Genomic DNA, 13,704 nt, shown 5'->3' with positions numbered 1-13,704 from the left:
TTACTACAGGCTGCCATAGAACAGCTTTGATCAGTTTTATAGGTACTATACAGGTTGCAGTTTCTAGGTCGTTACTGCAGAAACACAACAATAGCAGGAAGCTGACCCTGACATTTTAATGTTACTGAAATAGAAATACTGTATTTCGCTTACCTTCTCAGGGTAACATCTGAATTCTCTACAACTGTAGTATGGATGTCCTTATTTCACAGCAGGGCAGAAGGAGCACTCATACTGCCTTCACAGCTACTGGACTCTCTGGAAAGGTCTCTGTCATGGACCTTTTGTACTTTTGCAGGGCCGGACTGGCCTACCAGGATACCAGGATTTCCTGATAGGCTGTCCGCCCTGTGGGCCAGCAGGGGCCGGCCCGACGTCTGAACAAAATGCCTGGCCACCCGAAGCTGCTGGCCCGGCCCTACCTGAGAGCTGGTTCACAATGGGAAGCCCACCCTTCCATCACGCCTCCTCCCATAGACGTGAATAAAGGGGGGCGTGTTGGCTGTGATCGCCAGTCATCCTGCAGAGTTTGCTCTGTGCCCCAGATTACTGGGGGGGGGGGGGGGACAGCAGAGATTGCAGGGGTTCCCAGCGGCAGGACCCCTACAGTAACATCTTATCTCCTATCCTTTGGATAGGGGATAAGATGTTTAGCAGCGGGGTACCCATTTAAGTATGTGCGCTTTTTGGGTCTATGTTCAAGGGCTCATATTTCATCCCAGTCCGGCCCTGCTTCTTGTCCAATCTTCTTTAGCAATAGTTCATTCTAGTAGTTCACATGTCTGTCAGTCTGTCTTGGCTCCCTAAGACTGCCCCACCATATGACCCTGCCTGTCACACACCATCTGCAGTAGTTTCTCCTCCAGTAGTTATCATGATATATGTTATTTCTATGCGTGTTATTTATATGCGTTATTTTTTCTTTAAGAGAGGAGCAGTACACCCCATGTGACCCTGCCTGCCAATGGGAATCTCTAATTTTTTTTCCATATAGTGTAGTGGGGGGGAGGAGTTACCCTAGTCTAGTTTAGTCTGAGCACAAGTGTGGTAAAGGTGTGAGGTGTGTGGAGAAGCTCTGAAGGGGAGGCCCAGATCAAATCTACTTTATCTGGTCATTCTGCAAGGATCACCCGCACGGTGGAAGGTTAGGCCTTGGTGGAGAAAGCTACAAGACCTTGACAGAACCCTACCTACCTGGATCATTCATCAATTCTCTAAAGTCAGTATTAATTTATTGGGTGAAAGCACCACAAGTCCCAGAAAGGCAACAAGGGGTTATGCTGCATCCTCTCCACTCTGCACCATACTTTCTGTGTATTACCATCTGCACCCAGCTCAGTAAAGACAGTTATCCGTAACCTGATGTCAGTGTGTTGATTTACTCCCAGTGTCTGGCCCGGGAGAAGCTGTCTCTAAACTGTGTATAGGCTAACGGTGCCCTGGCGTCACAAAGTGATAGGGTATACTCCTGGCACCCCTGTGGCTACCACACTCACTCTGGATCTGCCAATCTCTGTCTTTTTTTTTTTTTTCCATTGTGTATTTTCTCTGCAGACTTTGTTTCAGGTAAAACCACAGCACCATGTTGGGATAACTTCATCTTAGTCATAGTCAGTCATCTGATGTTCTTTGAACATTCATTCTAAATCATATTGTGGTAGCCCTTGGGGGGTGTATGGTAGGGATGGTATAATGTTGGTATATGAGGGGTTAATATTAACCCAGTCACTCGTGACGCCAGGGTGAGGGCTGGTATGCTGAATCTATGTTCCGGCCTATCGCCGCCCTTCCCAGAAGTGATAGGTGCAATGAAATGACTGAAGGTCCACAAGCAGATTTTACTTGAACTTGAATAACTTTACTGCAGTGCTTGCAATATCCAATGAGTAGTAACAGTCTCATATAACAGTTCTTAGGTTGCTTAGCGACTGGCAGAAGTTGTGGACCTTGCATTAAACTTTTAGTCTCTGAATTTAGGGAGTGATGTGCAGATCCGTCCGGATTTAGGGGAAATATTGGGTCCGGTGATACTGCAGAGTGCTTAGGGGATGACACACTCTATAATTTAGATCATTCAGCCATTGCCGCAAGGCTCAGGCCTGACTGCGATTACTGCTATACAGGTCTTGCTTGCTTGCTATCCCAGGAACAAGAGAGCGATAAGATGGCCACCGCTCCCTTATATGGGCAGGGGGCGTGGCGAATCTGATTGGTCCGAATGTCTGCCATTCACTTTACATGGTGTAATGGGATTGCTTACATCACAGGATCTATATACATCATAAAACCAGAATGAGGCTAGAGATACCAAAGTGAGGCCTGGAACGCATCCAGAATGAGGCTTGGAACGCATCACATTACCCGAAGGCCCTGCGACACCATGGAAACAAGTAATTAACCATTTATATACAGAAATAATACTATATACATTATTCTATGGACAAATTAGAAATCTATATACTACAATAGAGGCGACTAGGGGCGGACTGACTAACAGAGATTACTAAGTCCTAGGGACTCTGGCTACGGGGACCCATAGATAAACAAGTACCGTATGAAATGCGGTACTGGGACACCACAAATCCCCTTACTAAACATAAGTCGGCCTCGACATCTGTCCCCTGAGACAGAGGGACTAGGACGAGAATTAGAACAGGATGATTTACATTTAAGCTAGACATCCTACTTAGACATTTGAATACTATCTAGACATTTGAATGCTATCTAGACACTTGAATGCTATCTATACTTTAGTTTCTAGCTTCCTATATAACTTTATAAAACTTATTATACATTTTTTTAAGCTTACTAGACATTAGTTCAGCTCTCTATACTGTTAGCTTCAAGCTGACTAGACATTTTGTTATCTCACACATTTTATGTCAACATTAATTTACCTGTTAGTTAATACACGAAAGGTATACTGGCTAGCCCTAAGCTAGGTCACAGTAAGGGTGGCTGCTAGGGTCTATCGACTACACGCTACATACCCCTAGAGCACTTCTCAAACAAATTACGTGTTTACTTTTGAACTAGCAAGAGCATCTACTGGCCAGGCAGAGCATCTCACACACGCAATGAATAAAGAAAAAAGAAGAAGTGTACCTAACAGTGGCAGGAATTGGGTATCAATGTGCTACAATTCCTTAAGTGTTACTTAAGTGAGATGTTTATTTGTTTTTGTGTATGTACTAGCGACATTTTGAAGTAGTACATTAAGTGAGTAATGTAGGGTACTGATATGTAATTGGCAGAGCATTGAAGTGTGTTATCAGAGGTACCATGTGTGCAGGTACTAAATGTGAAGGAATCCTCCCTATTATTTTTGTTGAGATAGGTGCTAGCGGTTGGCGACAGTAATAATACTACCCTCGGAGGAGCCGAGGTGTCCCCTTTTGGGTTACTACTAAACACCTTTGATTTACGATACATTTGTGTATACGAGAATTGGATTCAATTGTAGTATTGAGTGTGTGCACGTGCAGTACGTCGATATTTTCCATGCACAACTCTAAGCCATTGTTATGTACATAGACATTTGACTATATTTTCTATGTACAAACCTTACTGACTATTTATGTACACAGACACAAGGACATCTTTTCTGTGTACAGAACCATATACATATTTACTATATATTTATTAACACTCCAACATATTTCAGGTGCATTCACCCGATAAGTGCGACATTTCTCATAAGAGTTCTTATGAGGATGGTGGTATATACATGAAGCAGGCATGTAAGGATCAACAGTCCACCTACACTAAGAGTCCAATGGAGAAAAAATATACAAAATGGCGTGCAAGGATCAGCAGTCCACCTACACCAGGAGTCCAATAGAAAGTGAACACGGCCTTAACCACAACTCAGCCGGGTACAGTCCTTGATGAATCTCCTACAGGCTAGGAGTCTCTTGACTTAATAGTCAGGCACAAGCTTAGTGGTTACGTTGCTGAACTTTAAACTGAAACAAACTTAGCACAGTCCTGCTAGGCACTTTTCTTGAACTTGGTTACTGTAAGACAAAATGGTTAGACAGAGAGAAAAAACAATAAGACATTACTTTAGAGTCTCTTTAGAATATGTTCTTCTTTACTCTTGTAGTGCCTCTCTTGGTTCCCCTATATCTGCCAACATCAGGGGCAGGATCAGACTTGACATAGCTTTGTGGTCAGCGGACCACAAGGGGCACCATAAAAGGCTATCCGGTGGCAGCTGAAGCAGTCTGCGCTGCCGGATAGCCGTTTATGCGATGGTCCCGACATACAAAAGCATTGTATGTTGATGCTGCCTCTGAGAGGCCATCGTATGGTGAAATGATCGTATGTCGGGGCCATCGTAGGTCGAGGGGTCACTGTACATAAGTATTAATTCTCACCTGGCTGGGACATGTTGGAGGCAACTGATGCACCCCACCACCACCTCGACATGGAGGAGGTCCATCAGTTTTTGTTGTTTTCTTGGAGGTATGTATATTTTATAGCGTGGTTTATTTTAATGGGAGGGCTATTTTTGCCTTGTACCATTTTCAATAAAGATTCTACAAAGTTTGAAATGTGTCTGGTCACCCCGGGCACTGCCATGGCTTTTATTGTCTGTATACTTTAATGAAGTTGAAGCTTTTACTGGATCTCAACATGGCGCTGGACGTTTCCTGAAACACTAAAAAAAAAAAAAGGAAAAAACTAATACCGTATATACTCGAGTATAAGCCGAGTTTTCCAGCACGATTCCGGCTGTCCGGGCATGCTGGGAGATGTAGTTTTGAAACCTCTGGAGGTCCGCAGGTTGAAGACCACTGCGGCCTTTCTTATCATCCGCCCCCCCCCCCCTTTAGTTTTCTACTCACCTCCCCTTGGTGGGAAGCAAGGGTGAGCAGGTCCGGGCCATCTAAGCTGCAGGGACTGTCCGGTGGGGAGGGTTAGACGTTCTGGGCTGTACATTTTCACCGGGGGGGGGGGGGGGCCTCTTCTCCGCGCTCTGGGCCCGGCCCTGGACTAGTGACGTTGCCGTGAGGACGATGCACAGGGACGCGCATGAACGTCCCTGTGCGTCGTCGTCAAGGCAACGTCACTAGTCCGGGGCAGGCCAGGAGCGCGGAGAAGAGGCCACCCCGGGGAAAATAGACAGCCCGGAACGTCTAACCCTCCCCACCGAACGGTCCCTGCAGCATAGATGGCCCGGACCAGCTCACCCTTCTTTCCCACCGAGGGTAGGTGAGTTGAAAACTAAAGGGGGGTCTGGATGATGATGAAGGCCGCAGTGGTCTTCCACCTGCGGACCTCCAGAGGTTTCAAAACTACAACTCCCAGCATGCCCGAACAGCCGATGGCTGTCCGGGCTTGCTGGGGGTTGTAGTTTGCAACATCTGGAGGTCCACAGGTTGAAGACCACTGACGAAGGGATTGACAGGCGGTGATGATGAAGGAGGGGGATGATGACAGGGGTCTGGATGATTACATCGGGGGTTGATGTATTTCCCACCCTAGGCTTATAGTCGAGTCAATAACTTTTCCTGGGTTTTTGGGGTGAAATTAGGGGCCTTGTCTTATATTCGGGTCGGCTTATACTCGAGTATATATGGCACTCAAGATCTAATAGATAAATCACATAACATTGATAAACAAAATGTATTAAAAGATGCAATAGCAGCATAACTCGTATGTACCAGCAGGGCCCTTGTGGTGGAAATACTAAGTAGATACAAATAGCTGATAAAATAACATACAAGTTATGCTGCTATTGCATCTTTTAATACATTTTGTTTAACGATGTATGTGATTCGTCCCGTATCTATTAGATCTTGGGCATTAGTTTTTTACTTTTTGTTTACTAAGTCATTTTTCTCACCTTGGGTCCAGGTGTACTACTAGTTAGCTCAATCTAAGTCATTGTTATCTAGACTGTGAGCTGCCGATAAGATGTCTGATCGCGGGGGTCCCGCCGCTGGGGACCCCCGCAATATAGCACGCAACACCCACCTGTTTCTTGTCCGGAAGCGCTGGAGGGTCTGGGTCGCGACCACGGGAACGTAAGTCCGTGACGTTATGACTCTGCCCCCGTGTGACGTCACGCCCTGTCCCCTCAATGCAAGTCTATGGGAGGGGCCGTCACGCCCCCTCCCATAGACTTGCATTGAGGGGACGGGGCGTGATGTCACACGGGGGCAGAGTCATGATGTCACAAGAAACAGGTGGGTGTCGCATGCTATATTGCGGGGGTCCCCAGCGGCGGGACCTCCGCGATCAGACATCTTATCCCCTATCTTTTGGATCGGGGATAAAATGTCTAGGGGTGGAGTACCCCTTTAAAGGGAACTTATCAGCAGTTTCATGCTTCCCAAACCATGGGTAGCAAGAAACACTTACAGGCTCCCTTACCACAAAAATCTATGATTCACTCTGAACTGCGGTTCTGCTTTTAGAGTAGTCATAGTTGTATCATTGGCCAAGAACGGGGCTCAGAGTCATTGGCGGACCACCCCAATGACTCAGAGCCCTGTTCCCAGCTGAAGATATAACTATGATTACTAATGGGGCACCGGGCAGATCGACATCACATTAGCATAGAATTTATTGAAGTCCAGTCTGGCTGAGGCTCATCTTTGGTACAGACCCTTCCAGATAAATAGTCTCTTGACTGTTTGTTTTACATTAGACCTCAGCGTCTCATCCCGGAGTCCATAGATGAGGGGACTGAGGAATCTCGGCACACAGCTGTAGAGAAGGAAATGAACCAGTGGTAAGGATTGGCCGTTCTGATTGGTTACCGGAAGATTGGTAAGAAAATCCGCCATGCATAGAAGGAGCTGGAAAGCGTGGAGCATCACTGTTTTTCCAGCTTGGGAAGCCAAAGATGACCCAACACTTATTTTATGAGCAACCAAAATAATCCGAACGTATGTGCATAAGATAATGACTCCTACAGATGAGTAGCCTATGGTACGAATGATGGATCTTACAGTGTCTTGCATGGGGTTGATTACCATATTGCTATGGGAACATATAACTTTCAGGGAAGAAAGGCTAATGCTTGAGGAAAGGACGAGGCTCAAGTCAACTGCACTAGGAATCAAAGCCAACAACCACATGAGGGCGATGGCCCAAGATGCTCTTTGTACCGTGCAGAGATGCCCATGGTGTAGAGGGAGGCAAATAGCCACATAGCGTTCTATGGCCATGGCGGCCAAGTTGTAGGAAGTGGTCTTGAAGGTTACTGATCCCATTGTCACCAGAACAAAGCAGATAGGGCCAGGGATGGGTACGCAATAAATGCTCATGATCATCAGTGTTATTCCTAGGGCGATATATGAGGTATCATTCATGAGCATGTGGGAGAAGAAGACATAGCGAGTATTTTCTCGGATATGAGGAATGGAGAGGAACACGCTGAGCATCAGAGCCACAATGTACAGGAAGAAGCCGAAAGAGGCGACTGTCAGCAATGCCAGAGCCAACTTTACGTGTTCTGTGGTTTTGCTACTCGTAATCTCGGAAGCATTGGTGTAGCATGTGGAAGAGTTCAACATCGTCGAAAGGATGGGGAGGGAGGTCAATGTTCAGCTGATAAAACATGAAACAAACATGAGAGGAAATGGAGGACACATAGTAGAATTCAAGTAGAGAAAAAACCAGACATGGTCGCACATCCACAATATGCACAATGATCTAAGGCTTCTCAGCATAATTTATCAAACTTACAGGACGTTAGTGTACTTAAAGGGGTACTCTACACTTGGAACAAACTGTTCCGAACGCTGGAGCCGGGAGCTTGTGATGTCATAGCCCTGCCCACTCATGACGTGATGCCCCGCTCCCTCAATGCAAGTCTATGGGAGGGGGCGTGACTGCCGTCACGCCCCCTCCCATAGACTTGCATTGAGGGGGCGGGGCCTGACATGTGAGGGGGCGGGGCTTTAATGAGTACCCCTTTAATGATCATGAAGTGCAAGCCTGCAAGCCACGCCATGGCCACCTGTAAGTAGCAGGTCCCTAACATCCCTAGCATGAAATGGCGCCAAATGGAGCGGTGACCACCACCGCCACAACACTACTACCCACAGGGGGAACGACCCACTGACAGAGCAGCCTCAATGCACTATTGGTATTGCTATTGGTATTGCTTCCAAAGCACAGCCATGTCCTAGTGGTCATTGGCGGGGAATGTGTTTCCAAAGACTCATGTGCTCTATCCGGAAATACAGGATACACTGTGCTATACCAGAATCTGAAATCTATCTACATAGATGAGCCGTACCCCCAAAAAATAATAGGCACAGAGACCACAGTGTTACAAAATAATACCAACGTGCCATACACTACCATAGCAAGACTGGATAATACCACCATATCATTATTGGATAACACCACCATACCTTGGATGGGTAATACCACCATACCATCACTGGATAACACCACTGGGTACCATCATACCCTGTATAATACCAGGGGGCCTACCTACTGGCAGGACCTACCTACCTAATGGGGGAAATGCTCCTGACCTGCTATAACACCAGCAATCTGTGGGGGGCAGTAAGTGGGTCCAATGTGAGCTGTTATATTTATCACTATGACCTTGTTATTTATTTCATTTACATAGATTTATTTTTTGTTGCATATTGATGTATGTGACTTGGTTTAATATGCCCTAATTATGGTCTATAACATATTGACTAACCATATCTTCAGGGCGAATACCCAGGTGTGACCTTCCAGTGAGAAACACGTTGGGACTTATATACTATAATACTGAAGTGTATGGGATTGTTATTATCTTTGACACACATTTATCATTGCATTGATTTTTCTTTTCTGGATATATGTGTGGTGGCCCAGTATGGGATGGTGTGTTCCCATACTTCTCCTGCCCTGTCAGACAGAGTCTCTCCATGTCCCCAGGGCCCCTTTATGTGTTATCCCCTGTGTACATAAGTCGTTTAATAAAATGTACGGTTTCTTTAATAGCTGTTGCCGTGTGATTGTTACCCAGGAGGCACTAGTGCCCGGGTGACCCCCCAAGTGACCTATGGGCTCCTTGCACAGCCCCCCTATAAAACCAGGGGTGGAGCTCCAATCTCTCTCTTAGCTCATTGCTATTCCTGCTGAGGTCCAGTGTAATCATCTCAGTGTGTGTCCGGAGCATTGGAGGCCTCAAGCCTAAAGTCTGCAGCCGCGAATAAGCTCAAAGTCATCTTCATGTCAATTGTCAAGTCAGTCAAGTCAAGTCTTCTATATAGTCACCGTGGCCTGCACTAAAGTGTCTCTACTTACTGCAAGTCCCAGCAAGCCTGCGAGGTCCCTCTTTGTCACTGGTCACTTCCTTGGAATATTGGTTGTACTGCATAGACTGTGTCATCTGTCTACCCTCAGTAAAGCTACCGTTTGTCCGTAACTTGGCATCGGTGTCTTTATTGCCCCCGTGCCTATTACCTTATCTTAGGGGTATTACCTCCAGGTGGTTAAGGCTAAACCATGCCCTGGTGTCACGACAAGAAGGGGTTAATAACATCTGCCCCTAGGGTTATAACAGCTACCCTGCATTGCACCCCGCTACCACAACTTTTGGCGTCACAAACAGGATATGGGTGTTCTCCATATGCCACAAGTCCTCCCCACTACTACCCCAAGGGATCAAGTCAATGGAGTCATCAATGTCGCCAAAAGGTACCACGAGGCTTTTAGTAAACACCCTACAGACTTTGGACATACATCTATGATCCAACACAGAATTCTCACCGGCGACAGCCTACCTATTAAAAAAAGATACCGTCCGGTCGTGTCGGGCATGTATCAGACTGTCAAAAAGATGCTGGCCGATATGAAAGAGGCGGACGTCATTCAAGAAAGGAACTGTCCGCTTTTGTGTTGACTACAGGAAGTTGAACAATTGCAGATTGCAGATCCCCTCACAGCTCTCCTGCAGGGTACGGCAAAGGAGAACTACAATGGAAGACTACATGTTGAATGGGCCAAAGAGCAAGAGACAGCGTTCGTTCCAAGCTCTTAAACGTCTGCTGACAGAACCACCTATCCTGGCGTATCCAGACTACAGTCAGCCATTCCAGCTATATACTGATGCCAGTTTCGAAGGTCTGGGAGCTGTACCGTCTCAAGTGCAAGAAGGGCAAGAGCGTGTGATAGCCTATGCCAGTCATAACCTGTGAGGAGCAGAAAAAACGATGCAAACTACAGCTCCTTCAAGCTGAAACTTCTTGCCCTCGTATGGGCTGTGACTGAAAAGTTTAAGGACTACTTGGCTGCCACGCCATTCACTGTCTACATGGATATTAACCCATTGGCCCATCTGAATACTGCCAAGTTGGGTGCCATCCAGCAGCATTGGGCCTCAAGATTGGCCAATTACAGTTTCACAATCAAGTACAGGAGCGGCAAGTCAAATGTCAATGCCGATGTACTGTCTCAGATGACCCCCGGCAAAGAACCACCTGTCGAAGACGTGTGGGAAGACGTGGAGATGCCCCCATTTTACCAGACGTTCGTGAGTCCTTGAGGACGGCGAACCCAGGTCTGAGAAGATCCAAGAAGATCTATACACCTGGAAGACTCTACAAGACGAAAGTCGAGTCATGGAGGATCTGTTGGACTACCTCCTGATGAAAAAGGTACCAACCCGCCTACGCCGGACCCAGTGTGACTACAGAGGAAGCGACTGTTCGTGCATAAGGGCAGTGGCGTCGCTAGGGGGGCAGAGGGGGCCATGGCCCCCCCTAGATCAGTGCCCCCCCCCAATTTAAAATAAATAGGGCTGTCCCGATACTAGTATTGGAGCCAGGGGCGGACTGACCGGCTGGGTAAAGAGCCCGCTGCAGCTGCTGAGGATATCCCTGCGCTGCTCCTGGTCTGCGTATCATTAGCAGAGACAGGCAGAGCAGGGATGGAGGTACCTGATGATGGCTCCGCCCCCAGCACAGGAGAGGAGGGGCCAAGAGCTGACAGGCCTCCAGAACACAGAGCAGCTTCATGTGAGGTGAGTGATGTCCCGTGTCCTCCCTCTCTCCTCCGTGATCAGCAGTCTGTCCTGGGGCTGGGTCATGTGTATAGTAGCAGTCTAGTAGGGTCACTTTCCCTCCTCCAGTGTCCACAGGTAACATTATCAGAACAATTTTGGGGAAAAATCGCAGCACAATTGCGCGGTCTTACCGTGATTTTTCGTAAATCACGGTAAAACCACGCAATTTTTGCCACGATTTTTCCATAAATTGTTCTGGTAATGTTACCTGTGGACACTGGAGGAGGGAAAGTGACCCCTCTGGAAGGACAACATGTGAACACACTGCTAGTTTATCATTAACCCCTTAAGGATACATTCACATGTACAGGATCAGCTGCATATTTTTGCTGCATATTTTGTGCAGCCGATTTTACAACCCATTAGCTTCAATAGGTAGCAAAATCAGCTGCAGAAAATATACAGCAGATCCGGTACGTGTAAACGTACCCTAAGGGCTCATTCAGGGGGGGGATCCACAGTGTATTTTACTCTGCAGATCCACCGACAATGGACCCTACAGTGCTGCCTCCGCTACGAGCAGACACGCTTTAATGTGTATACTCGCACACATCATGGCCGCTCCTCCTGCTCTCTGAGCTAGGCCGAGAGCAGCCGCGATGTGTGCGAGTATACACATGAAAGTGTGTCTGCTCGTAGCGGAGGATTGCCGTTATGATCAGGCACAGATGGAGGCAGCACTGTAGGGACCATTGTCGGGGGATCCATCCGTGTAAATGAGACCTAAGGACACAAGGCGCATGTGTACGCACGGTCCCTGCTCCCACTGTGTTGTATAAATCATTAGCTAGAACCCTCCGCTAATGCCAGGCATCACCAATCAGGCTGATGTCCGACATTAACACTTTAGATGCCGCTATCAAAGTTGATGACAGTGTCCAAAAGTTTTAACGCCTTAAGGACTCAGCATTTTTCTGACTTCATCAGATTCTGGTTCCCCGAAGAGACGCGGCGATGGTCCTCACCACATACCATGATCAGTCGGGACACTTTGGAGTCCACAAGAGGCTACTCTCAGGCGAAGATTTGACTGGATTGGAATGCGGAGCGACATTGAGAAATGGTGCAGTGAGTGTGCAGTCTGCAACATCACCAAGAATGTGCGCAAGGACACATGAGCACCCCTCCACTCCATCTAGAGTGAAAGACCTAATCAGTTGGTCGCGCTAGACCATGTCAAATTGTCTCCTACCCGGTCCGGGTACACTTATGCTCTCACCATGGTGGATAACTACTCCAAATGGGTTGTCGTGGTACCCATTAAAGACCTCACAGGCAAGACAGCGGCTCAGATGTTCTACTCCAATTAAGTGCAAACCCTTGGGTGTCCAGAGTTTTTCCTAACAGACCGTGGAACGGCCTTCGAGGCCCAACTCTTCCAGGAGCTGTGTCAGTTCCCCGCCTGTAAGACACTTCGGACTACAGCTTACCACCCTCAAGGGAACAGGATCTGTGAGCGCATCAATCAAGTCTTCATCCACATGTTGCAAGCAGCTTCTGTATCCAAGCACGAAGAGTGGTCCCGATTGTTTCCCGAATTGTTGGAATTTTTTAACAACACGGTCCATTGTTCTACAGGGTACACCCCTTTCTACCTGATAATGAGGCGGCATGAGCAGCTGCCGAAAGACCGGACATTTGGGCTTAAGGCCCCATTCAATAACTCCCTCTGAATAAACTGGAACTTTTACTTGAAATGTTTAGGGAACAGTCTTTACAATTATGCAGTCTCCTTCAGAGGCAACCGGGACACAGGATACCTCGCAGGCTTGCTGGGACTTGTAGTTATTGAGATATTTAGGCCGGCCACTGTGCTACTAATATATTCCTTAGCTGAGTAGTAGTCACTGGATTTGTAGAGAGAATTGTAACTCACGTTTTAGAAGTGGCTGCGTTTCTTTAGGCTTTGGCCTAGATGTGATGAATTTGCAGTATACAGGACTTTGTGCTTCCTTTTGAGTCCAAGACATAAGAGAGCGAGAATAGAGACTACAGCCCCTTATATACTAGGGGGCTGGACTAAAGCCCATTGGTTGCTAATGCCTGGGGTTCCTGTGCCCATGGAACTCTGGGTATATCACATGACAGTAGGTCACATGACCAAGGAAGGTCCTATACATTTTATACAAACTGTACAACTTTATAAATATGAACAATAGATACACATAATGAATATACACTGCATTTATATAAGACAACAAGGGAGGAGCCCTGAGGGGACTTAAGGATGGTACAGGACAGGTCCTGTACAGGGACACCACAACTCCATTTAAGAGGGGGAGTTTGTGGTGGCCCAGTACTGGATGGTGTGTTCCCGTACTTCTCTTGCCCTGTCAGGCAGAGTCTCTCCATGTGTTATCCCCTGTGTACATAAGTTGTATAATAAAATGTACGCTTTCTTTAATAGCTGTTGCCGTGTGATTGTTACCCAGGAGGCACTAGTGACCAGGTGACCCCCAAGTGACCTATGGGCTCCTTGCATAGCACCCATATAAAACCAGGGGTGGAGCTACAATCTCTCTCAGCTCATTGCTATTCCTTCTGAGGTCCAGTGAAGTCATCTCAGTGTGTGTGTCCGGAGCATTGGAGGCCTCAAGCCTAAAGTCTGCAGCCACAAGTAAGATCAAAGTCATCTTCATGTCAATTGTCAAGTCAGTCAAATCAAGTCTTCTATA

At 47.1% G+C, this 13,704-nt stretch overlaps 1 protein-coding gene across 1 annotated transcript; it reads right to left on the bottom strand.

The window, feature by feature from the left end:
• Positions 1-6,599: 6,599 nt before the first annotated feature.
• LOC130357325 (odorant receptor 131-2-like) lies at positions 6,600-7,529 on the bottom strand. Its single transcript, XM_056560009.1, has one exon. The coding sequence runs from the start codon at positions 7,527-7,529 to the stop codon at positions 6,600-6,602; it is 930 nt and encodes a 309-aa protein (XP_056415984.1).
• Between the last annotated feature and the right edge of the window lie 6,175 nt (positions 7,530-13,704).

Source organism: Hyla sarda, chromosome 2 (genome assembly GCF_029499605.1).
Source record: "Hyla sarda isolate aHylSar1 chromosome 2, aHylSar1.hap1, whole genome shotgun sequence".
Taxonomy (NCBI): Eukaryota; Metazoa; Chordata; class Amphibia; order Anura; family Hylidae; genus Hyla; species Hyla sarda.
This window is presented reverse-complemented; position numbering and strand designations above follow the sequence as displayed.

Coding starts and splice junctions, on each gene's coding strand:
- LOC130357325 (XM_056560009.1), bottom strand. CDS start 7,529: ATGTTGAACTCTTCCACATGCTACACCAATGCTTCCGAGATTACGAGT.